The sequence below is a fragment of the Pteropus medius genome, unplaced genomic scaffold (genome assembly GCF_902729225.1).
Source record: "Pteropus medius unplaced genomic scaffold, Ma_sr-lr_union100, whole genome shotgun sequence".
Taxonomy (NCBI): domain Eukaryota; kingdom Metazoa; phylum Chordata; class Mammalia; order Chiroptera; family Pteropodidae; genus Pteropus; species Pteropus medius.
Window position 1 is genome coordinate 415,882 of NW_024342466.1, and position 26,238 is coordinate 442,119.

Below are 26,238 nucleotides of genomic sequence, written 5' to 3' on the forward strand. Positions count from 1 at the left end.
GAGAACAAATGTGTGGGCTCACTGTCATTGACATTCCCGACGCTCGTCATGCGTTTTGAGAGGTACGTGGCAGTAACAACCAACTTCGCTACGTCAGTAACTAAACTCTGAAGTCCCAGCGCGTGACGTGACAGAGATTTCTCTCCGGCTCACGTTGCCGCCGGAGCCGGCTGAGCAGCTCAGTTCTCCTGGTCGCGGTGACTCAGGTGTCCCGGCGGCTCCCCTCGGCTCCTCAGTCATCTTGGAGTCATTGCCTTCAGTCCCACAGAGGGGAGCGAGAGCCAGGGAAGGGACGTCTTCTCAGATCAACTCCATTTTCGCTCAGGTTACACTGGGGACTGTTGGTGGCATGGCCCCGGGTCCATCCGTGCACGCGAGTGTGAGGGTGCATCGGGAAAGGCTCGGTGGGAATGGGAGGAACCAGGACGGGGTGTGCAGTATGGAGCAGGCACGGCTGTCGCCCACCCTCAAGAGGTTGCATCACTCACTGCCTTGTGGTCAACAGCTGTCGCAAGACCAGCCACATGTCTTAAGGCTCTGTAAATTATACGGATCTTCCTAGACCCCAGGAAGGTCATGGCTACTGAGGGATGTCCTAGAAATGTGACGGATTGATTTTCAGGCCCCACGTTAAGTCTCCTAGACACCTGGGGCCACACCAGCAAGCAGCTAGTACCACTGTGCCCTGCCTGGCACCATGTGCTGGCAGAGGCCATGGCGGCAGCATTCACTTCACGGTGGCAGCTCTGTGCATTTTCTGGTCCTCGCCTGGCACGAGCATGCATTTCCCTCTGCAGTGTGCATTACATTCCATCTCTGACAATGCTGAAACCGTGCGCCTCTCTTTGACGCTCGAAGCATGGTCCCCAGACCAGTGGCATCGGCATCACCAGGTAGCTGTTTGCAGTGCAGACGTCTGGGCCCTACCTGGACCTAACGAGTGAGATTTCGCATTTTGGCAAGTCACCAGGCGAGTCCATACACGTTATGGTTCGAGAAGCAGTGATCTATAGAGCTTGTTGATTCCAGAGTACATTGATAAAATTAGATTAATGTCTGATTTGAATGATCTTGATCGTAATCTTAATGAAATGTCAGGCAGACACGACTCACTACGACCTTAGGACGGTCGACGTACGAACGCTCTGTGCATGCGAGGAAGAGCAGCTTGCAAACTCAAGGGTCAGGATCCCTTCACAGCCTCTCGAGTGGGTCCCTTACAGGAGTATGAGAGTGACGAGGTACTTACATGTGGATGTTCAAACACCTTCATCCGAGCAAAAGCCCGAAATTGGGATAAGGGCGCTGCGTTTGCTGTCAGGCTCGGGGCAAGGCCACAGATGGTGACACTGAAACGCTGTACTGCAGTCAGTATGTGTTCCCGAGAGTGTGACCAGCTGAGATCTGAACTTCAAGGAAAGAATGATGATCGGAAACCACGGTCAGCAGCATCGAGCTGGCTCTTTCCTCCCAGACCCGTTCGACCCTCGAGTTTTACCAAAGCAAACCTCGAACGTGATTTAGTACTTGAGAGCCCAGCTGTGGCAGTTAAAGCGGATAACAGCAGTTCAAACATCGCCGTCACTAATAACTTAATTAAACATGCTTGGGGGACCGTTTTCCTGGACTGTTCAAATTTAGTGGAATAAGGATAGCACTCTGCTGGGTCCGAAAAAGTAAACTGCTACAACTTATTATTTTATCAGCTGAATCGAAATCAGTGCCTTAATAAGGGTCCTTGGGGATGGCTCCATCTGCCTCTTAATTGTGTTTACTTTTTTGCCATTTTAAAATTGAGATATGTCTTCTAATGTAAAATTCATGGTTTTAAAGTGGACAGCTCTGTGGTTTTCAGTATATTCACAGTGTTATGTGACAATGACCATTATCTAACTTTAAAACATTTCTATTGCCTAAAAAAGTAACCCCATACCCGCTGGCGGTCACTCCCCTTCCACGCCCCGCCCCCCAAACACTAATCTACTTCCTGCCTTCATGGACAGGCTCACTCTGGATGTGACATATGAAAAGAACCTTATGATATATGTCCTTTTGCAACTGGCTCCTTTCACCAGCAGACTGTTTCCAGGGTTCCGCTATGCCGCAGCATGCGTCAGGACCACAGCCAGCATCTTCCTGGGGGACTCCTGTCTGCCTTCTTGGCTGGCCTGGCCCCCAGTTGAGAGCCACTGTCCCAGAGGGATCAGAGTGATGTTGCTCGGACACGAGGCGTTCTGGGGACATGGCGCCATGCAAAGCCAGTGTCTGGCAGCTCCGCAGGACTGAGCGCCGTCGACGCTCGTGTTCAGGGAGCGGCAGCATGGCATCGCCGGGAACTTACTAGAAAAGCAAGCTCTCGGGACGCCCCCAGCCCCACCAAATCAGGCCCCCAGGTAAGTGATGCACACTTTAGATTTGAGAGAGGCTGGTCTGGGGAGCCGCAGTGGTGGGGGACACTGCACCCATTATGAACTCACAATCTGGACCACCTACGACACGCCAGACCCCGGCTCCGGGCTGTGCAGGGCACAGGTCCTGCAGTCAAACTGCCTGAACTCAAGTCCTCACTCTGCTTAGCTGCTCTGTGACCCTGGCAAGACACCCAGCATTTCCAAGCCTGTTTTTGCATCTGTGAAATGCGGGTAATGATAAAAAAAAAAGAGTCCCATAATGTTTATTACGAGGTGTAAATAAGATATCGACCTAACGTATTTAGTTCAGTGCTTGGCTCTCCGTAAGCGGTCACCAACTGCTGTTATGATTATCCAACTACCTGTTTACCTGTCCGTTTATTGAAGGTGCGGGCAGGAAGAACGTACCTACCTCATAGCCTTTCAGAGAGGATTAAATGAAATGACTGTTTAATTCATTGTCTTGCATAAAACAAACACTCCATGAATAGCAGCAATTAATATTATCTTCATTACTTCTTTTGAGAAAATGCATGCCGGTAACAGGCTGAACATTTAATGACATTCTCAGCTCTTATCTCTGAGTTACACTCAAGGTGTGCCACACACTCGTGTCCAGAATGTCCTTGGCTCCCTAGAGGTACTTGTTAAACCAGGAGCCAAGCGGTCAGCCCTTGCTGGCCAGGGCCAGTCAGGCAGGTTTCTTCTGCCTGTGATCTCTTGGCAGAGAGGAGATGGGATGGTCTCTCTCACATGGCAGCTCCCATGGGGGAGCCCTAAGTGTCCTGTACCATCAAGCGCTGGTTACGGTGTCTAAGGGACCTCATCGGTTGAGGATTTCTAGCAGGAAGTAGCTGAAATCCCAAGTAAAGAATGATTTATTTTCTCACCGTGAACACAGGTTCTGAGGCTGGGCAGCCCTAGAGTTAATTATTACAGCAGTTCGATGACATCATCCAAGACCCAGTTTGCTCGGGTATTTCCCTCTGCCGTCTTCAGGGTGTGAGCTGGCTCTCCTCATGCTGTCAATATGGCTGCTGCCACTCCAGGCATCGCATCTTTATCCTCTGACATTCAGAGACGCACAGGTGAGCGTTATGGTCCCGTGTCTAATTTTAAAACATAAGGAAAAATTTCCGAAGTCTATCCACTTACTTCTCTCCAATAAGCTTTCCCTTCTAGTCTCATGGGTCAGAATCATGTCACATGACCCTTCCTAGGCGAATCGCTGGCAAGAAGAATGGATTAATTTCATGGCTCAGACCGATCTCCCCTTAAGCTGGGTATAGGGTCACTTTCCCTCAGCACATAGCCGTGAGGCAGAGGGCACCCCTCAAGCAAAAGTGGGGTTCTGCCAGCGAGAAAGATGACAGGCATGGATTTGTGTGGATTATCCACAATGTCTGCTTCGGAAGGCTTTAGCCTGAATCAAACTCTTCCAACCCCGATCCCGTCATCCCAATTACCTACTCAAGCAGAGACAGGAGAGCAGAATTATAGCACAGAGGGAATTTCGGGAGGTGGTGGCGAGTTTTAATGCTTCTGTGGGAAATTCCTGACTCTGTGGGAGCAAGCTGATCGTGTACCCCCTTTATGTTCGTGGGAGTCTACACTAGGATTCATATTCATCTCAGGATTTCTAACCAGCTGAGATGTCTCCTGGGAAGAACCCTATGAAGGGAACTTAGGGGCTGAGACACCCAAAGAAAGGCTCAAAAAGAAAGTGTCAGATACAAAGGAGATTCTGAGAGGGCACAGGGTCAGACGCTCAGGTAGTCCCTAGACTTTCGGACGTCCAGGTCCCTTACACGTGGGAGGAGATGCCATTGAGAATGGGGGCGACACCGGGGGGACCAACAGTGGTCGCCGTGCTGATCCTAGCTTCCAGAAGGACTTCGAAACGGACGCCTCCACAAAGAGTCACGGCAGGAAAAGGAGAAAGTGGGTGAGGCAGTGGACATTAGCCCAGTGAATGCCTCAAGGAAACCCCAAAAAAGGGCCGAAGATGGCCATCGAGGGAGGGCTGGAGGTCTCCAAATTGGACGCGCCAGGACACAGAGTAATACGGTTTTACTCCTGGTTTTACCTCAAGGCTAGCATATTATGGAAAAGACGAAGTGAGTCGAATTAATGCCTTTCCCCTGGGTGACGCTGAGGGATGTTTCACAGCATCACCTGATGCTTTAGCCCTGACTCGGCAGCTGGAACATCGGCCCGCCGAAGACCAGAACCGTGTCGCACATCTCCCTGGCACTTGTGCGAAGCAGAGTATGCCCAGGATAATGGGCGTCGTAACTGTTGGTGGGTAATGTTTTTAACAGCATTTTTTTGCATGATGACCATGGCACCCAAGCACATCTCACATTGCCTAGCAATGCAAAACATCATCCATGTCATCACAGATCCAGACACGTATTTGTGGAATAAGCTGTTGCGATCGTCATGCCTTACTGTGACGACTCGTACATCATCACACACGGAAACGGTGCCCGTTTGTACGAGACGCGGGCAGTCGAAGTTAATCGCACAGGGGCTTAGAGTTTGAGGACTTGAAAGCGTGAGTTCGCCATTAGAAGAATGAGCATTCTGCAAACGACAGAAACGAGAAGCCTTATTTCTCCCAACAGTCGCTAAAGAGAAATGCCCGCTGACAGCCTAGGTCCCCCCCAGACTGGCACGGGAGAGGGGTTTCCTTCTGCAAAGTCTCCTTTTGTTTACTCTTTGTGACGTGCAGGTGTTCTCGGTGAAAATGAAGGGGAGCAGCGAGGCTGCGGGGCTCGTCCGTGACAAGAGGGGAAGCAGATCGTCCCCGCCAGTGAAAGCTGGCATCGCAGAGCGCAGGGGCCACAGCCCAAGCACAGTCTGCCACCTGCACGCCGTGTCTAGGGACCTGACTGGCTGGTTGCATGGAGGTGTCCCATCCGTTACCTCATTTTATCTTTAAAGTCAGGGTAGGGGGTGGGCAGGGCAGGGGTTCTCGGCTCCTCTGTGGAGTTCGGGGGTCTAGGCTGCGCGAGGTAAGATGGCTCTGTCGAGATTGCACCCCAAGGCAGGCCCGCTGACACCTCGCAGTGCCTGCTGCAGGCTGTTTACATGCCCTGTCCGCATCGGAAAGGCACTGCCCCACCCCATACGGGCCTCGGAAAGGACACTGACGACAGAGCTTCAAGGAGGAAGTCGGTGCTGAGGGACTGCGTTTCCCCAGACTCCAATGCGTCTGTCCTCTAAGCAGTCAAGGTAGGGCCCGGGGCTCGGGGTCAGGCGTGTGGGCGATGGTGAGCGTGAGTTCTTGGGGTGAGAGACGGTGGCTCTCTGTGGCCGGGGGTGGCGCTGCCCAGCGGCGACACGAGCCCCCATACTCTTCTCCGTGGGTTCCCAGTCCCGGATTCCTTCATCTCCACGGGCAGCGGGCTGGGGGCCCCTCCCGGAGCTCAGCCTCTGGGTCTCAGGGACCGGGGGCGGAGGGTGGGGTGCGTTTCACTGGGCTCCTCCTCAAAAAAGGACTGGCCTCGGGGAGGTGACCTGATGTCTCTTCACCTCAGTTTCCTCTTCCGCAAGTGCGGACACGTCAACTGATTAATTTATTTGATTAACGAATTGATCTCTTGGGGCCCTTGGCAGGAAGAGATCAAGCAGATGAACCACGTAGCATGGCGCCCAGCACACACTGAGTGCTCGATGAAGATGAGTAGCGACTTCTATTGTAATTACACAACACGAAGTCGAGATAGAAATACGTAGAGCCGTCCTTAGCATCACTGTGTCCCGTGATTTTAATTAGTACGTGAAGAAGGGAGGCTCGCCCACTCAAACCCATGCTATGAAACAACTTTGAAAACTGCTCTGCTTATTCCTTTCACTCCAGGCTGTCACACTCTCAGAATGTACTCACTGGGAGACTTTCACGAGGAGACGTTAAGGCCCGGAGTGGCACGTAAGGCCACACCATTCAAAGAAAGCCATCGCAGGTTCCAGAAACTCAGGCGGGGCTAACCCACACCTTCCTTCGTTCTCACTTCTAACCTCGCTGAAGACACGACATGCCACCTTCTCAGAAAGCCCCGTTCTCAATTTCCTCTCAGCCCCATTCTCGATCAGACCTTGTGCAAAACCAATGTGTAAAGTGCTCCAGGGTCGTGTGAATTCTATTTGAAACAGGCTTTGGCCGAGCCAGGAAGAGCAGAAGCAGAGGCCGGGCTAAGGATAAGCGTAGGTTTGCGGACAGAGCACAAAGGCCTGCACAGCAGCTGAGGTGGAGAATTCGGGTCCTGGCAGGCGAATGCCAAACTGTGGGCATCGGATGCACGAGGGAGCAGAGGAGGGGAGGGGAGGGGAAGGTGAGCGGGGCAGGCGACAGCTGTGACAGCTGTGACATCGCGGAGCATCCAGTTCCTGTCTAGGCTCCCCTCACCCCCTCCATCATCTCGGGCCTTTTATCTTCTGCTCTGTGCACGGAACTTGTCCTTCCTTGGTGCCACCTGAACGTGGCATCGAACAGTCTGTGATGTTGGTACGAGACCGGTTTCTAGAGCACTGAAGACAAACGCGAAGGCACCGAATGTTAAGGCAAGATGCCCTCCCTTAATCATGCGACAGAAACTTACAAATGAGGAACTGAAACCTCGGGGTGGGGGCGGGGGAGTTCAGATGGGGAAAACACAGCAGTCGCTTAGGATTAAAATGAGCCTCCTCAGGGGTGAGAGGTCACAGTGATGGGGTCATTCCTGGTCACTTTACTGGAAAACGTAGAACGAACAATACTGTCCAAGTGTCACCTGGCTCCTCTAGGATTCAATTGTTAAACCAAGTTAAATGAAGGTTGTATCAAAAAAACAAGCTTCAATTTTTGTTTCTTTTTAGTATTTTTACTTGTATGGAGGAAGGACAATGGTTTTTCTAAGTGAGGTTTCAGTTTTCAGTGCTGAAAGCGTTTTTCAGTTTTCAGGGCTTAGAAATGGCATGTGAGCACTTTTAATGGCACCTGACTCTGAAACATCGGCTTCTGTAGCAGCGTGACTTACATAGTCAAGCTCTGCTCATTTCTTAAAGAAAAATCACTAAGCTCATAAATGTTTCACTCGTGTGTAAAAGTTTCACGGTCCTTCTACGAATGACTCATCTCACAATGATGGTCTTGAAAAATGTTACTTTGTGTATGTCCATCTTCATGAAAAGATTTAATGGGAAGTAAGCATTTATTTTACATAACGCCCCCTTGAAAGTTTACAACCCCAACCAGCCAACGTGAATTAAGACGTCCGACCGGCATATACTGAGCACGTGCTGTGTGCTCCGTGTTACGCTGGGCGTTCGCTGTGGTTCTGCAGGCTTGAAGCCCAGCGAGACCGGCCGAATGGGCAGCGAGAATTCGAGAGTCTGGAGACCCGTTTTGCTCCTAATTCGGCCTCTCACAGCTCTGGATGAGAGGCACCCCTGGGATGGTCAGATTCTATAGCTGTTTGTTTGACTCCATTCCGGCCTGGGTCTGAAGTCAGCAGCCTGCTTTGACACGATGACACCAAACTAGTAGGAACAAAAAAGGGAGATTCAGTGACCTAATCTAAAGGCCTGTGGTAAGGTTAACTGATTACGCTTTCTGCATGTTGCCAGCAGCCCGCCACAACCGAAGCAAAAAGCTCTCGAGCCCTTGCTGGGTGCCGGGCGATGAGCACCTCACATTCATTCGTGTGTTTCGCCCTCCCGACAACCACCACGATTCCATTTTAAGTGTGGGGAAAGTGAGGCTCGAGGCTTCAGCAAAATCGCGGGGCCCTGCCCATTCGAGTCAGATCTGAAGCTGGCTTTTTTCGGCTCCAGAGTTAATGGCTCCCCACTATTATTTAATCGTGTTGCTTAATATCCGCCCCCATGAGCGACGTGTAGAACCTGTCAGAGGTTCTACTGCTTCTGGCCCCATTGCTTTTTCTTTAGAAAGTGGAACTTGTCCCAAGGTCACGTGTAGGTCACGATGGTCTAACCACATGTACTATCTAAGAGGACTCCTTCGGATGGGGCCAGGTGAGCGGCAGCCAAGACCCTGAGCAGCTCCGTGATCACTACCGGTGAGCACACGGGAACTCCCGATTTTGCGTAATCAGATAATATCTTTGAAGTGGCTAACCATCATAGTTTTAATAACTGAGAGGCTGGGGCCGGGCCGGGCATTGAGGTCACCCTCCTACAGGATTTGTGAAGACCACTGACAGGCACGGGAAGGGGGACAGGTACCTCTCCATCCGCCACTGAGGGCGGAGCAGACACTTAAATCAAAAAAGCAGAGACGATTCATCCAGGTCGAGAGATCACCTTGTGACCCGTCCCTCCACTCGGCAGGCCTAGAAAGGAACAGGAGCAGAAACCGTCCGCAGACAATGTCCCCAAACGTTTGATTGTATAAATAATTTATTTCTGTTCACAGCATCGTATATGCATATAAAAGGGAGCGGGAACAGACGAGGAGGATGGTCAGGACAGAGAATTACAGCAGTAGAAATGAAAACTGAAACCGGGAGACATAGTCCCAACACCATGACAGAGAACTTGTGAAGAACATTGTTCTGAAACAGGGCTGGCCTCCCTGTGCCTATGAGAAAAACATTTCAGAAGCTCACGTGGGGAGGCCCACTTCCTCTGTGTGACACCCATTCATTCTCCGAGGGCAGGAGGCATCATACATCACCGACTGCCATGCTGGAGGGGACACCCCCACCGACCACTCCAAGGCGATTGTGACCTGTGCTTCCTGTTTGGTCAGAGACAAAATGGGCTTTTACTAGTCGAACGTTACAGAAATCAACTGAGACTCTTAGCTATGAGCCGAGACACCACAGGGTTTTACTTTACTGCACAATTACTAACAGCTGACTGCACCCTTTAAGTATCGATAACGCAAAAAACCAAAATCGTTTCGCATCCGTTGTGAAGCATGGCAGGATCTGAACAGTGATCTTGAACCTAAGAATTGTTAGCACGAGAAGGTTACAGTGTTTGGCATCTGCAATGTCACAAAATAAATATATTATTCTCTCAAGAGTGAGGAACTACCAAAATGTCAAAGTGCTTAAGAAATCGTCTCATGTGAAGAAAATAAAGAAGATGGATTTTTTTTTTTAATAATTCTATACAGAATCTTCAGATGATGGGACCAGCCCATTTAGAAATCAGTGAATAATATGCTGTCGATATGTAAACCAAAATCTTGCAGGCTTTTCAACACTGCTCAGCTATATTTTCTCTACTGAGTTTCTACAAAAAGACCAGCATTGGAAGGTACCAAATACACCGAGAAAAAAGGAAGATGGGCTGCTAGGTTCCTTCTTTAAAATATCTCATCGAAGAATTGGGTTTCAAGCAGGAAGCCAGGAATTCTACCTCTGGTTCTTAAATTAACTTTGTGAGTGCAGTGGACAATAGGCATATATTTGTAATTGACTAACTCACATGCTCACGCATGACCATGTCCAATTTCTATAGGCCTCCATCGTAAATTAATTGATAACGGTGGGGGAAAAAAAAACATAATTCTACCTGTAAACATGGATTCAAAGAGGAAATAGAAATCAAAGAGTAAGTTTCCCTTCTGATACTATGTTTCAGGGCAAATGACAGCTTCTGCAAACCAAGACTCAGTCCTGATTATAAAGAAATTTTTAAAATTACATTATTAAAAATATGTATTTATTCTTCTTTCACTTTATGTTCCAAAGCCTCTTTCAAGTACACCGTGAAGTGCCCGAGCGCAGGTGACCGTGACGTCACACGCTTGCTTGTATCTCAAGCGCTCACTGTGGTTTGCATTTGCCACGCAGGCCAGTTCCCACAGGGACGAATGAAGAAGGAGCCCATCCTGCTGCTTTCCCTTCCCTTTTAAATCCATTCAACGAGGTCAGCTTTCGCAACAAGGTGGGGTTTCATTTTTTATTTTTTATTTTTTTGGCGCATGACACCAAATACTCGAATGAAGAATTTTTTAATGGACTACTAAAACCAGAAAGGCCACGATGAACCCAATTAGAAGTGTGAGCATGTCGCCACTTGCAGCTAAAAGGATAAAGAAGGGCAAAGTCTTTTTTCCTGCGGTGAATATTTCTAAGGTGAGTATTCATTCGTAGAACTTTTTTTTAACATGTCTGAAAACCAAAACCCATCATTAAGCGGTTAGTATTATGAGACATCCCTTGCAAAAACCATCTTGCAATTCAGCACACATCTGCAGCTGGTGTGCTCACACAAACCAATGAGCAGGCTAGGAGAATTTGAGATTCCACGCATACGGGTCTAGGTATTGATGCCGATTACACAGTACAGAAGGAGGTCCCTGTGTCCACACACACACCCATCCAGCATTTACACCCAGAGCCTTACCCTTCAGACACCTTTAACTATCCTGCAAACAGTAAATGCATCATTTGCCACCACCTCCAAGTTGTTTTTTTTTTATTGGTCTCTTTCTGTGATAATGACCTACCCATGGACAGGGTCCAAACCATCTGGACGATGTTTGATTCCAGGCTGAAAAGCAGTTCTCAACGAAACTGGTCTTCCGTAGCCACCACAAAGCACCAGGAAAGGGGCGTCTTCCCGGGCCGTTCCCCAGCCAAGGCCAAGGCCAACGCAACGCCCCGTGCCCTCAGGCTGTGTATTGTTCCAGGCAGTCCTCTGATGGCCCAAACCACCAGCCTCGCTTAGGCCGAGAGCAGGACGAATGAAATTTCAACAGGGGCCTGCCCTGTGACATAAAATTATCCAGCTTCCACCACCCATGAATGCAAGGAGTGGCTGTCGCTCCAGCACCTCCCACAGCCAACATGCCTCCAGATGGGGACCCCCCCCCCAGGGTTCCGGAGGTTGCGTACCTCAGGTAACTCACAGGTGAGGGCGGGGCAGCCTGAACTTCTGGCCCTGCTGGAGTAGGAAGAAATCGCTTTTGTGTCTGTCGTCTGAGCCTTCCACCTGGGCCAGGAGGGCAGCGGCGGCTTCTGCACTTCCACTCTCCCGGGTGGCCTCCCACCCCATTAGGGCGCTCTGGCCTTCAGACAAAAGGTCCCCGGGGCTGGGGGTGGGGGCGGGTCGCGGGCGGGCTGGCAAGTCAGCCTACGCACCCGGGTTAAGTCACTAGTCCTGCTTTGGGGCGCAGAGATTCCGTTGTAAAAATCGGAAGCATCGCTTTGGTTCGCTGTCTTTGTTCGTGGGGGGCGAGGCCTCGCACACCCACCCCCCAGTCATCCACTCATTCATTCCTGACTCACTCGCCGCTCCCCCCTCGCTCCGGAACGCAGCCGGGCGCATTACCGCTTCTTTTTCTGCTTGAGGGACTTCCTGCGTTTCAGGATCATCTCATAGAGCTTGTCCATGCCCTCGGTGAGGCCCTCCCCGATGATGGCGCACGCGGGCTGGACGTGGTAGGTGGTGGCCGGGATGAGCTCGTGCAGCGCCAGCTGCTTCTCGATCTCGGCCACCGGCAGCGATTTGGGCAGGTCCTGCTTGTTGGCGATGACCAGCAGCGGCGTGCCCTGGTTCTCGGCGAACTTGGTCACCTTGTGCAGCTCCGTCTTGGCCTCCTCCAGCCGGTCCACGTCCACCGAGTCCACCACGTAGATGATGCCGTCCGTGCAGCGGCTATACGACTTCCACAGCGGCCGCAGCTTCTCCTGGCCGCCCACGTCCCAGAAGTGGCAGCTGATGCCCTTGGCCGTGCCGTTGCTCAGCTTGATCTTCTCCGTGTTGAAGCCGATGGTGGGCACCGTGTTCACGAACTCGTTGAACTTGAGCCGGTAGAGCACCGTGGTCTTGCCGGCCGAGTCCAAGCCCAGCATGACGATGTGCAGAGACTGGAAGGCCGAGATGTTGGAGGAGATGTTGCCCATGGCTCCTCGCTGCGGCGCCGGCCACTGCGGCTGCGGCGGGAGGGCGCCGCCCCCCGAGCGGTCACGGGCGCGACGCGGCCGGGCGCACCTGGGCCCCGCCTGCCCCCCTCGGCCGCGACCCGGCCGGCCTCGGTCGCCCAGGGGCGCGCGGCTCGGCGGGCTCAGACGCCGGGGTCCCCGCGCCCGCCGGGCATCGCGTCTCGCCGGCTTTTGTGTCCCGCGAAGCCGCCGCCGCCGCCGCGGCGCAGGATGCGGGCGCCCGGCGCCCTCCCCCGCGAGCTCCGGCCGCGGGCCCCGCTCTCCGCGGCGGGCGGCTCGGGGCTCCCAGCGCTCGGGGCCGCTCCCGCTCCCGGGGCGCGCCGCGGAGGCGCAGGCGGGGCGCGGGCTTCCCCGGGCGTCTCTGCCGCCTGCCTGTCCGCGCAGTCCCCGCGCCGCGCCGCCGCCGCCAACGCCGCCGCCGCCGCCACCAGCCTGCAGCGGCCGGAGGGACCCGGCTCCGCCCCCCGCGGGCCCCGCCCCGCCGACCACGCCCCCGCGGCCCCGGCCGGGCGCGCACCTCCCCGCCCCGCGGGCCGTTTTCGCGCCCTTTGGGGCGTGGGGACTCGCCCTCGGTGTCCCCTCCCGCGCCGCGCCCAGACAATGGGCCCGGGAGCCTGCTCCCCCTTGTTGTCGGCTGATGCATCTTATAAAAATAGCTCCCGGCTCCCGGAACTCCCGCCCGCCCCCCCCAGTCCCGGTCGGCGCTCGGCCCGGCCGGATCGTAGCTGGGGGCGGTGCAGCCGTTCTGGAGGAGCCGGTTCGGGGGTCCCCGCTCCGCTCCGCGGGCGGTGGCGCGGCCCGGAGTCCGGAGAGAAGCGGGCAGGGGCAGCGTTTGCCCAGGGCGGGGCGAGGTGAGAGTGCCCTACTTGGGAATGAGGGCGGTGGGGTCATGTCACTGGACCCCCCCAAGAAGGAAAAGGGGAGTGCTGACTTCGGTGAACCGCCAGCCCCGGTGCGTGCCCACCCAGGCACCCTTTGCCTTGCCTGGGCCCAGGCCCTCCGGAATACCCTGGCTCGCGTTCCTCCCCGAGCTCCTGGGGACTCCGCGGACCACCACACTGGGTGCCCGGGTTTGTGCCCAGGGTGCCCCAGAGCCCGAGCTGTTCCCGCCTGATGGCTGCCCACGAGTGCTGGGTCCGGCATTTGCATCTTAGGCTGCAGTCTGGGGGATAAAGACACCTCATCCGCAGATAGCTCGGACGGCTCACCATTCCCAGACAAGCCCTTCGGCTCCCGTGTTTCGTTCCCACCAACTATGCTGACATCCCAGGTGAAACGCTAGCATCCCAGGAGAGCACCTCTGCCACCCACTCTGAGAACCGAGAACCACCTGCCCGCAGGTGAACTACTCTAAGAGCACCTGGGGCTTCCGAGGCACTTGGGGGCTGAAACAAAACGTGTCCATAGCTTGAAGTTGGTGGCACCAGAGGGAACAAACACCAGTGCGAGTCCCTGGTTTCCAGCTCCCCCCACCCCACCCAGTGGTTTTATTCCGGGGTTTGCGGACACGTAGCAAGCGCGCATCTTCTCTGGGTGCGGAGGAAACAGTGCATTGTGGGAAACGCACAGAGCCGCTGGAGAGGAGAGACAGCCAGCAGGGAATGAATGCACCGTCACGTCAGTCGTTCGACTCCCGCTTAGGAGCAGAAAAGACGGAAGTGGTGTCGAGGGGGACGGAAATGAAAATGATAAGCATTTGGGGATAAAAATCACAAGTTTCTAACAATGCTTTCCTTCCCGCCTTCCTGTCGGGAGCTATGCTATGTGGTTTTGTTGGTACCGAACCATGTGAGAAGACCATGAGAATCTTTTGAATTCCCATGGCGGTAACAGCCATCACAGTCATCTGCCCTCCACAGTGGGTCCAGAGACCGGAAATGGCCTTGCAGATGATTCTGTCCACCTGCCAGATGGCACCACCGCCCAGATGCTTGCAATTTTGTCAAGGTGGAACCTAGGTGCAGGCAGCCTGTCCCAAGCCCTGTGGTATCCGTGCCCGGGGCGGAAGGCCTGTCTGCTCCCTCTCACTCCACTCACACACTGTTGTAATTGAATGGGGGCACGAAGTCGTAAGCAGCCTGAAGTCAGTTGCGAAAGACGGAAATTCATCTTGAGTTGAGTTGGACAAAAATGAAAATATATTCACTGGCGTAATTGACAAGTTCATAATTAAGACCCAGGTATGTCTTCATTTCTTCTGTTTCCTTCTGTATGCATTTGTTTTCCTACTGGCAGCCTCGGGCTTACATCCTTGGTTTAGATCCTAGAGGAAAAAAGATGTATCTTTTCCCCAATAACTGGGACAAAAGCGTGGAGGACACATCCCTTTGGCCTGTCTGGCCCACCCCTGAAGCAAGCATCCTTGTTCAGAAGGATGGAACACACTGATGGATGAGGCCCAGGGACTAAAACTGGCCCAGCGGTTCCCAAAGAAGAATAGACTTCTTTTCCCAAAAGGGCAAATGGTAGCGAGCAAGCAAGAAGGAGAGATACAGGCATAAATTATACTGAGGTCATGTCAGTTATTGGGAACCCTGGGCAGACAGGGCTTTGTATTTGGGGAGTGATTTTCTTCCCTCTCTTCAAGATCTGCCTCACAGGTAGCCATTGTCTCACGAGACTGTTTCTTCTCTCTCGTTCCTTTCTGCCACGGGCCGGGCCTAAGCTGGGTGCCAGCCTGAAATGAGACTTTGATTGGCAGCTCGGGACCTAAGCGTTGGGAAGGGACAGACTAGACCGGAACCCTCTCGATGGCTCCCACGATGATCTTAATATGTAACCCTCTCTCTCATTTGCGTCTACCCGCAGTCGGGTCTAGCTTTTATTTTAAGGATAGTAAGATGGAAATATTTTAGTAAAACATCCAATGTGTTTTCTTGGTGCTGTACTAATTACTGCCAAGAGTGGTTTTGTCTGCAGCCCCCGCATTTTGTACCCCCCACAGTAGGGCTGAGCATTAAAGGGCTGTCTGCTGTCCAGCAGAAAAAGCAGATTAATAGACGTTAATAGAGCCTTCCAGAACAGAGCCATTAACCAGCGACTCGCCATAATTGAATAGCAACTGCGCTACATTCTAATTTCACTCACCAGGTGATAAGTTGATTTTACAGTTGATAATTTAACTTCTATCACATAAAAATGTCATTTGGCTGAGTCAACTTTCTTTCAAATACGAATTTCCATTGAAAAACACACTAATGATGAAAGGAAAGGAAAAGAACGCAAGGCCGACTTAGGGCCACTTCTACCTGGACGTGGCGTCCTGGCTGACGGCCCAGGCTACCTCGCCAGACGGGGAGGGGGCTGTGCGTTTCCCACCACGTCCCAGCCACGCGGCAACACCAGCTCACCGTGCCTCAAGCCTCCCAGCTATAAAATGCATCTAACACATGCAGGGAAGAATAAGCGACGTAATCCACGTAAAGTGGCGCCATGCCCGGCACGTAGTAGGTGCTTCCTAAACGTTAGCTTTGGTAACTGTAAAGAAACCAGTTTTATAATGCAGTACATAGTCATCTGAGCGGTGACGGCCCCCTCACTCGGCTCGTGTTCCACTGAATGGAAAACACTCGCTCCCATTGTGCTACTTTCTTCATTTTAGTCAATCAGAAGACACGTGCACTCGTGTCTGGCTCGAGATGAATTTCACTCCAGCGGCCGCAGCGTTTCAGCTCCTTACTCCATCTCTTCTGCATCGAGATGACTTTACACCCAGAAAAGAGCTCAATCAGTTCAAGTTAAACAGAATGCAATAACTTGGTAGTAATTCTGAAATTGGATGCTAAAATATTACCTCTTCATTTCCTTAAGGGCTTAGAAATAAAGCGGACCACCGATTAGGATGGCTTTTGAGTCGATCCAGTGAATAGAGAGCAATGTATTCTAGTCCATCGCTGCTACCTTTGCTTTAGCAAGTTAATGACACAAAATGCAGAGGTGAGCATTCCAGCCACAGTGTGCATAGGGATAAAGACAGGAACGTGGGTGTGCCCACCCACGAGTGCGCATATGATGTGATCATTTGCGTTTTCTGATTGGTTTGCTGGGTTCGGGTTCACTGCCCCCTAGGATTAGCTTATAATACAGGAGTGCCCTCTACTGAGCTTCTCGTATAATAGAGGGAGGCCTCTACAGAGGCAGATTTGCCTAGTGCCTAGTAAATGTTCACTCCATATTTACCGAATGAATGAATGAATGAATGAATGAACGAACGAACAAACGAGTGACTCCCTAACCTGGTTCTCTGTCTAGGGCTGCGGGACTAGATTTCTTCGAGAATAAAGGAGGCCAGCTGGACAGAGGAAGCAATGAGGCCTGAAGCAGCCGGAGCCAGGTGATCCAGGATCGAGGTTTTGTCAGGTGAGAATGTTTCTGGAACGAAGCTGCCGCCCACACTCCCGGAAGTCATGAGGAGTCCCAGACAGAGAATGTCTTTGTCACTGGAGAGACGCTTTCTTAACTCAAGGGGCAGTGCCAGCCTCAGACTGCACGAGGAAGGGACTGAACGGCACTGGTTCCAAAGGGGGGTTTCGTGGATGGGGCGGTAGGTTTCGGTGGAGGCAAATAGGCACCTGCGATGCTTGTCATGGCCTTTCGCTTCATTCGAGTCGCCCAAAGCCTGGACATAAAAAGGACCCACTCTTCTATTAACCGTTCAAGTTCATGGTTTTAACGAAACAAAACAGTTCAGAGCACCTTATTTTTCTATTTTGTGAAGCAACAGCGTTGAGACGATGTAGGACCTCGTGTTCCCAAGTGTCGTTACTAAGATCATTTTGTAGTTGTTGCTATTTTTGGTTTAAAAAAAAAAAATAGCTAAAAGATTTTTTCCCCCATCCAAGTCTTCATTATCAATTGTCAATCTTGATTATGTGCCCGAAATAGGTATGATAATTTAGAAGTCATTATCTTTCCTATTGCTGTTATTTTTGGATAAGAGTCTTGTGTAAGATGGTTTTAAACCTCTCCATACAACTTAAATTTCATCTCTTGAGTGAACTTTTATCAAAGACGTTAAGATTCGACACTTTGGAACGCTGAACTCGGGTCTACTAAAATGACAAAACTATCAACGCTAGCGCCTTTTCAGCTGAAAGAGAAGAAAAAGATTGGTATGCAAAAGTTCTTCCTGATTCCTTTAATAATTCAATCACTGTAATTAAATTTCTACTCTAAAAGCTCTAGCGAAGAAAGAGAGAGAGAAGAAAAAAAGATGGATAATACATACTGGTGACTGGAGCCCTGAACTGAAAAATATTTGATGGAGACAGATTACTTTCATCTCTCCTCCCTCCTCCCCAGGTGGACTGCAATGCCTATTATTTTCATTTAATTAAAACCTGGACCCAAGAGAGAGGAAAACAATTGCGCTTTTGTGCTTCTGCGGAGCCCTGTCGGTCCTCCTTACTGGGTGGAGGAGGACAGGTCGTGTTTGCCAGCTCTCCCTTTGTCCACTGTGTGGTCACTGAGGATGACGCTTCCCTTTTAAGACAGCAGTTGGCTTCTCGTGGAACTGTCCCCTACGTGGATATGGTCCAAGCCTCTGAAGAGGGCTCTCGACTGCTGCTCTCGTTCGAGATACAGCCGCTTAAGATTGTTATTCTCTCATGAGTTATACGGCGCTTATGGAGTCGAATACCTTGCTTCATCAATCATAGAAAAATCCCTTTTACTTCCTGGCTCCCATCCCCTCCGATCTCCTCAATCTGCTTTCCAAAGGCCATGGGTGACCAAAGGAAAAACTCAGAGGCCTCCTGGCTCCCTTCTTGCCTGGACTTTCAATTGACCATGTTGATCGCTCCAGCTTTTTAAGATTTTTTCCCCTAGGAAAAGTGACTGGCCGGGCTAACTGGTAGTACCTTCTCTTACCTTTGCTGCTCCATGTGCTGCCCCTACGATGCAGGCGAGCGTCATGCCGACGACCATCGGGAATAGTCAGAGGTTCAGGGATACATCACTGCCCACGACCCCCAAACGCACAGCTATAAAATCACACTCTCCTCCCTGTCTCTGATCACGGCCACTAGACTGTCTCCTTGGTCATCAGTCCACAGCATGTTGGTGGCCCCTCATGATGGGGCGTGGACTTTCTCCTCCTCTCGGCTCTCAGTAGTCGATCCCACGTGCTTCTCACGATTTCTCACTCATTGTCACTGCCAAGAGCCAGAGAGCTCGCCACAGAGGACTGATCTCTCTAGATGCGTCTCCTCCAGGATTACTGACAAGGGCATCAAACAGCGCCAGACAGTAGACAAACGTGCTCCTCACACCCAGTCAAACAGAGCCCAGAGCATCCTATTTCAGAAATGGTTCTAGGAATTAATACCACGAGCCCTTTAAAATCACACGTTTTGGTTTTTCTTCTATATAAGATGGTTGCCTTTATTTACGTCTTTGATGAATGTGGTATTTCCTTTTTTTTTGCACGCAGAAGGAGCCAACTTTACCCAGGCACAGGACACTGTCCACTCTGCTTACTTCCCAGGGGAAAACGGTGGCTAATCTGACAGGCTCAAGCCCAGTCCATCACTGGTCACATTTCATTGTGATCAGTGAAGGGACATGCATCCAAGAGTGGCTTCAGTGTCTATCCCCTTCTCCAAGGACAGGTAAGCTCTGTGGGACCGGCCTTCTTACATTCATGGGTAGACAAGGGCAAGTCGACTTAGATCCTTGGCCTCGGCTGCTTTCTTCAATCTAGCTTCTGCCTCAATGTTCTAGAAATAGGTGGGACGTCGGATACTAGTGTTTGCCCAGCGGCATAAAGCAACGCCGCCTGGTCTATACAAAGGAGATGACGAGTGAAGGAATTTAGGCCCCAATCCCAAGTCTCCACCCCTCACATGACCCAGAAGAACATTCCAGTAAAGTGACACCTAAAATGGAAGGTAAGGAGACGTGACCTCTACCCAACAATAGAGAAAATTCTAAGGGGAAAAGAGACCAAGATAAAATGAAAGGACATGTGGACAAAAAAATGAAGGCGCAGGAAGGTGAGTTTAGTTCCTCCTTCTTCTCTCCCTCTCCTTTTTCTTATGTCTGATATTTTCATCCCAAAGACATCGCAAGCTTAATGGAGGGTCCAGCCCATAATTTGCTCACAGTAGAACGAGTTTTTCTCTCTTGAGAAACTGACGTTCAAGAGAATTAAGATAGACTTGATTAAATCGATCATTTTAAAGTGGTTTTTGATTAGGTACAGTACACAGTGTAATGTTCAGAGGGTAGACAAGTGTCCTCGGTAGAAAGGAAGTCCCTTTTCCTGTCTCCCCCACCCCCTCTATCCACAGCTGCCCTCCTTGGAGGTGACGCAGGCATCAAGGGCTTGTGTCTCCTTCCAGATACTGAATGAGTCTTTTTCAAAGCTAAACCTTAGAGAAAGTGTATTTATGCTTCTCTCGAAAAATGCTAAGCACAGGAAGCAAAATAGAAAACAGTATCACAAATTAATCGGGTAGCAGGTAGTCCGGAAGAGCTAAAATATGGCCATGAAACATCAGGACAAAGAACTCTGGAGAGAAAGTGTGAACTTTTAGGAGAAGGGACTAAACTATCAGCGCCATTCTGCAGCAGTCACTGAAGACCACCAGCCCCGCCCCGCCCACGCCCTGAGCCCAGAGGGACCTCTATCCCCAAGAGCTGCTGAGCGCTGAGTTCACTTGGTGGCACTCCTAGGGCATCCTATGGTGTCAATGGATGCCCACTGCCCAGAATACTGGGCTGCAGGCTTCCCATGGTGCCCATGGACGCCCACGGTCCAGAATTCTGGGCCTCTGTGCCCTCCTCATCTGCTGCTGTCCCAACAACCGGCTGGACATCTAGAAGCTCCTCTCCCTGTCTCCTGCGTCTGGACCTTTGGCTGCTGGTCGAGTCTCGTCCGGCCTGGATGCAGCCCCAGTTTTTCTGATCTGTGATGGACTGATATAGATGGGAAAAGCAAGACTGACAGAAACCATAAATCCTCCAGCTTTCCAGCCTGTTACGACCCAGGATGAAAAGATAAAGAAAAACAAAAGCAAAGAAATGAGAGTAAATTTAATTTCTGTGGTCGAAGAAGCTCACTAGCTCTTATTGAATCCTAGCTTATTTATCTAGTGTTTCTTAACTTAATTTCCAGCCTGCTGCTCATGGGCCATGTCTTTGTTATGATTTTATCTAGTGCTAAGTGGGCAAAATAACTAAATAAAAACAACTCGAGGTTTTTCTTTGCCAAAGAAGTCATGAAATCGAATATAAAAATTAAGCCTAGACTTTGGGGCAGAATGATGATTTGAGAAACCAGGGTTCAAATCACATGCAGCCAAAAGGTCAGAATTGGCTGCAGACAGGCATGGTCCATGAGAGGCTGTTTGCACTGGCCAGAAACTGTGGCAAAAGTATTAAATAATCTAAGATACTCCCGTGCAATGAAAGACTTCAGAGCTTCAAAAGGAATGGGATGAATCTGTGTGTGTTGTCATGGTTACGATCACTCAGATATTGATAAATCAGAAAAGTGCAATACACAAATACTTCCTTCTTGATGAAAAATAGTGTGTATCTATGTACATACACACATATATGTACACATATATGTTTGAATGTGCGTGTATCCTAGTAGATGGATATGTAGCTATATGGTACACGTGGGAATTTTCCAAAAAGAAATGCAGGAAGACAAGAGACGACTAGTAGACGTTATCTCTGGACAATGGAACTGAGTATGTGGATGGAAAAGAGACGTGTTTTACCATATACCTCCCGCACTGTTTGAATTTGCTTTTCACGTGCATGAAAATATTTTCATAATAACAAAGAATGCATGCACAAAAAAGAAAAAAAATGCCTGCATGCATGTTCAAATTTCAAAAGCTCTAAATTCTGCCCTGCATTCAAGAAAGAATTAAATATAACACACATCCAGAGACTGAATTACCGCAGCAACCGACGTCAAATATCCATAAATAAGTGATTCACGTCCAGCTGCATAGAACCGTGAAAGCGACCTTCGGGTATGACCTAGACGGGGCTTGAGAAGCATTTCCCCGGGCGAACTGATGGACAGCACCCTTCACCTTGAGAGCTGCTATTCTGCTACCTCAAGGTCAGGCCGACAAGGGTAAATGTAACATTAACATTTAGAAGTGCTTTCCCCTGGGGGCGGAAGTGGGGAAGAGGGTTAACCCTTCCAAAACCCTTAACCTTTGGGGAAGGTGTCATCCTGCCAACATCCCAAGCTCTTTGCAGGTTTTCAAAAGATCTTCTCCAGGGCTGACCTTGAATAGAAAACGATGGGCTGAACTATGCCCATGGAGACATTGTGAGCCGTTACTTAAAAACTAAAATTTCTCCCTTCTGCCGTGCGTGCATGCAAATGCTCTTTCATTATGTCGCTTAACCTGCATATCGTTACCACCTTATCACAGGAAAGCAGAGGAGAAGTAGCCTCCAGCAGTTCGGGTAGGTATTGGAGAACTGACTTTGCACACTTCCCCTCCACCACGCACACCCATACGCGCGCGTGCGCTGCCTGGAATGGGCCAGGCAGAGCAGAGCCCGGCGATGCTCAGCGAAGAGCGAGTCGAGAGGAAGAGGTGGCTCATGGACATGTAGGCGGAGCTTCCTGCGGGAACAGAGGACGCCTTTCCTTTTTAAAGGACGTGTGTTATTTACGTATGGGTCCTGGCCGCCCACGAGGTAGATAGACATTCTCCATGTTGCTAATGTGCGCCGTGCCGATGGTCTCCCCTTCAAGCGTCAACGCTTCTTGTGGAAGTAACGTTTTTCTGAAAAAACAAAAACAAAAACAAAAACCATCCTTCCAGACCATTTTTACTTTTGACTTCTTAATGCAGTTGTATGAGGAACGGAAACGTTTAGAATGAAACATCGCCACGCAGGGAGCAACCGAGTCTGACCAGGGTCATTGACCGTGTCATCATCCCCGGTATTGATCACGTCTGCTCGTGTTGATCTGGCTTTTGCCCTCTCCACAATAATTTTTGTAAACTCCCTGCTTTTTATTTCTTTTCAGGCTACCAGAAAGACCCAAGCCACCTGAGCCTCGTGCCTTCTTACAGTCAAATGGCCGAAATCACCATTTCTTCTGACTTTTTTTTTTTCTGTTTTCTTTTGTCGAAGTCACTCTCCTGATAAACGCTCTCTGCAACGAAACATTAATTTTTTAAAAATCCTGTGTTCGGATGGCTTGAGGTGGGTTTTTTATAGTCTCTGAGCAGTCAGCATTGGAAGCGAGTACCTAGCAGGAAACAATATACCGATATAAGTAGCCAAAGAATATCACCTCCGTGGTTAATTCTGTTTCTCTCAATGCTCTGGATCTTTATTTTTCTACTCCTCAGATTACGTCTGCTGAAGAAAGCTCCCTAAGTTGTTACATGAATTGCCGAGCATACGATATTTTCTTTATATTACGTGTGCGTGGAGGTGATTACACAAGTCACTCCGTAACATTTATTAAGATTTGAGTGTGTCCACACCATTGGAGCATTTGAGGGGAAATCTGTTTACGTCCGAGGCGTGACACGTCTACTCAGGAAATGTGTTATCTGGTTGGCGAGTTAAGTAATTACACGTTCGGAAAACGCATCTCCTTCATTTCTCTTCAGATTGTTTTTCTTTCTTCTAATTCTTTTACTCCCACCTCACTCTTTCCTCTTTTCAGATTTCCAATTTCCTGTCTTTCCTTCCTTCCTCATCCTCTTTTTTCTCTTGCAAGGCTGTCTGCCTACCGTCTCGTCCAGCCGTGGCCCCCCGTAGCCAGCCTGGGCCATGGGACATGGCAACACTGGTCATCGCAACTCCTTTTCCCACTCAACAAAGAGAAGGAACACTCTCAGACAGGCGAGTGGGAAGAGTACCCAGCGACGGCCCAGGGTCACATGTGGCAGCCCACCGTCACTGCCGCGTGAGGCCGGAAGACCGTTCACGGACATGCAGGAGACACGTATGTGCGAGTCACGAGTCACAGTCCATGTCTGCACCAGAGCCCAGATGACATACGGGAAACGAACCAACCATCGTTTCAAAAACCATACATTCTTTGGGGGAAATAATTCAATATTCATTCAAGACACAGTGTGTGAACTTGTATTTTGTGTCCAGTGATGGAACGCTAAGGCGCAGTGCTGATCCTCAAGGAGTTGACAGACTAGTGACAAATGCGGACGAGACCGCAGGCGAGAGCAGCCGTGCGTACGTTCTGAGCGAGAGGCGGCCCAGAGTGTGACACGTGGGGCTGGGGGTGGAAAGGAGGGAGGAGAACCGTCGGGTGACATCTCAACAAGAAACGCAACTGACAGGCGTTCCGTCAGCTCTCCGGTGTGCGCAGTTCTGTCCCCGTGTCCTCCCGAATGCACAGTGGCCCCTGATGGCCTTGAGGTGGCTCGATCATGGGCCAAAGTGAGAAGACAAAGAAGTTTGCTTGAGAAGGGACAACGCAGCATCTCGGGGACAGGCCACCGGGGAATGGCACAGAGTCAAGCACAAGAGCCCTGACAAGTCCGGGCGACGACTGTACTGGGAGTTTCCTCTTGGAGCCCCAGAGGCCTCTGCGCCCCGACTTCGGGTGCATCATAAAAAGTCACACTCATAGTCTTGAAGTCACACCTGCCATTTAGTAGGCCAGCCCTGAGGGCCGCTGTGTCGGAGGGTGACGGTGATCACGACAGCAACGGAAAAGGCTTCCAGGCCTTCGGTGACTCTTACGCGCTAGCTGATCGATCACGCCTTTCAGCGAGTGTGTCGTAACCTCGAAGATTTAGCACTTCATAGTTCAAAGATTTATTTCGATAATACAATTTTAATGTTAAGTGGATTCGTATTGAAAAGGAAGTCAGGAGAATGGCGAGGAGATTCGCTCCGGTCTCGTCGATCACAGGAGAAGCCGCGTGTGACACGGAAGGCTGACGTGGCCCCTTGGTACACACTGCAGGCCCCGCCGGGCCCACAGGAGGTAACGCCTTACCTTGCCCCCCGCCGCCACCCGCATGCTAATCCGCATGTCCCTTACCTTCCGTTCAGCACGTGCTGGCTTCCGCTGTGGGCTGGGGACTCTCTTGGCCACAAGGACACACAGATTTACAAATCCTCTTAAAGCGCCACCCGCAGTCTAGCCTCCCCTGCCGCACAACGGCCCTGTCCGCCCTCTGTGTCCCTTCTGCCCTCTCTGCCTCTGCCTCTGGCTTCTCTATCTCCTACCTCCCTGTTCTCGTCCTCTGTCCCTCTCCTGCCCTCCCTGTCCTCCTCCCCCCTCCCCCCCAACTTGGCGTCCCTGGCCTATTCACAGTCCCACCCTTCCCTCCCACAGGCTGGCAGCTACTTCCCACCCTGGGTCTGCTGACACATCTGGCTGATAGTGGTCCCCTTCCCAGAGCCTGACTGCCGCGCACACCGATCTCCTTCGGCCCTCATCTCCCTTGTCCTGGTGGCATCCGGCACTGCCGACCATGTTCTTTTTTGCCGAAGCTCTCTGTGGTACCTCGTCGCAGCCCGGCCCCCTCCTTTCCGCCTTCCAGGGGCCCTGATGCAGGCCTTTTCCTGCATCTGCCCCAGAACCGCGCGTGTTTCCCGGGTCCTCTGCTTGGCCCTCTTCCCACACCGCACCCCCTTCCACGGACAGTCTCACGGCTCCGGCGACGTCTTCCACCCAGTGTCCATGTCCCACATCTCATCACGGCCAGGTGTCCGCCTCTAGGGCGCGCCCTCCGACACTCAACCCCCGGCTCGGGGTTTCCCTGGGGTGTCCCATGGACACCCCTACACGGTCCCTGATGACTTTACCATAGCTCTCCTCTCGGACCACAGTCGGCCTGCCTCACAACTAGAACCCAGCAGAGCAGGACACTGGCGGAGCTGCCGCCCACCGTTGGCTGCGCCACCTAAGCACAAGCCCGGCCTCTCTCCCGCTTAGCTGGGAGCGAGCTCGATGGCATCGTCCCTGCCCCCAGGTGGTCAGAGCCTGCTGCCTCTTGGCCGAGGAGACCACTCTGAAACGGCCTTCTCCACGAGGCAGCCTGGAGGGTGACAGGCCGAGGCGAAGGTGGGGAGCCAGGTGCGCTGGTCACCGTCAGACCCTGGACTTTAAGCTGGGCGTGAGGGCAGGGGCCAGATACGGTGGGATGCAAAGATCTGCCCCCTCCCCCACATTCCAGCCTAGCCTTACAATTACCATCGATCGCAGTTGTCTCAGAAAAAATATGTCCCTCTGTACACGAATGTCTCATTCTCGAAGCAGCAACATGGAGAAGACAGAAAAGAGATTCTGGCTGATGACGGATGAGCTGCAAAGCTGCCCCGGGCCACTAAAGCCTCAGCGAATTCATTTTTCCAACATTTGAATATATAAGATTTTATTATTTTTTAATATAAAAAAACCCTAAAAGTTCTTACAATGATAATTTATTACCTCTATAATTCAAACACAAAAATGTGGAAATTTGAAGCAATCACTTAAAAAGTCAGGCTTCAAGTTAAAGCTTGTACCGTTTTGAAATAATATAGAGCCTCTACCGCTGCCCGAGAACTACCATCCACTCGTAAAATCAGCCCGAACATTGGAGAAGAGACAGATGCCGGCTTTCTTTCTCCTTCTGAATGGATTAAACCTTGCGGGTGAGCAGTGCAGATGGATGGCTGAATCCAGAGAACTTCAGTCCTTTACTCAGCCAGCAGGAACGAAGCCCCGATGTGTCCTCAGACACACGTGTTCCATGTCAGCACGTGTGCGCATGCACGTGCGCGCACACACACGCACGCACACACACACACACGCACACACACGTCAATCCCGGGCCACAGTGGTCGAGAGCGTGGGCTCTAGAGACAGACACACCTGAGTTGGCATCCTGGCTTTTCTTCCACTGGACCCTGATCATAGAGAACATTTCTAACTATTCTCAGCCTCATTCTCATCTGTAAAAAGG

General features: G+C 51.2%; 1 protein-coding gene and 1 long non-coding RNA gene across 5 annotated transcripts; one reads left to right on the top strand and one right to left on the bottom strand.

Annotated features, from left to right (window-relative positions):
• Positions 1–7,569: 7,569 nt before the first annotated feature.
• ARL4C (ARF like GTPase 4C) lies at positions 7,570–12,505 on the bottom strand. 2 transcript variants are annotated; one of them, XM_039859972.1, is made up of 2 exons: positions 11,267–12,505; positions 7,570–7,934 (listed from the first exon to the last, which is right to left on the bottom strand). In XM_039859972.1, the coding sequence occupies exon 1, from the start codon at positions 12,275–12,277 to the stop codon at positions 11,699–11,701; it is 579 nt and encodes a 192-aa protein (XP_039715906.1). In that variant the 5' UTR covers positions 12,278–12,505; the 3' UTR covers positions 7,570–7,934; positions 11,267–11,698. The 2 variants fall into 2 exon arrangements, with proteins under 2 accessions (XP_039715906.1, XP_039715901.1); XM_039859967.1 differs by lacking the exon at positions 7,570–7,934 and adding an exon at positions 8,796–9,153.
• A 284-nt stretch (positions 12,506–12,789) lies between these two features.
• LOC120600572 (uncharacterized) lies at positions 12,790–24,557 on the top strand. 3 transcript variants are annotated; one of them, XR_005652221.1, is made up of 6 exons: positions 12,790–14,496; positions 16,568–16,675; positions 18,747–18,924; positions 19,037–22,241; positions 22,329–22,507; positions 22,980–24,557. It is a non-coding gene; the product is annotated as an uncharacterized LOC120600572 (long non-coding RNA). The 3 variants fall into 3 exon arrangements; XR_005652219.1 differs by lacking the exon at positions 22,980–24,557 and having other exon boundaries at positions 22,329–22,597; XR_005652220.1 differs by lacking the exon at positions 22,980–24,557 and having other exon boundaries at positions 19,037–19,203; positions 22,329–22,597.
• Positions 24,558–26,238: the final 1,681 nt, after the last annotated feature.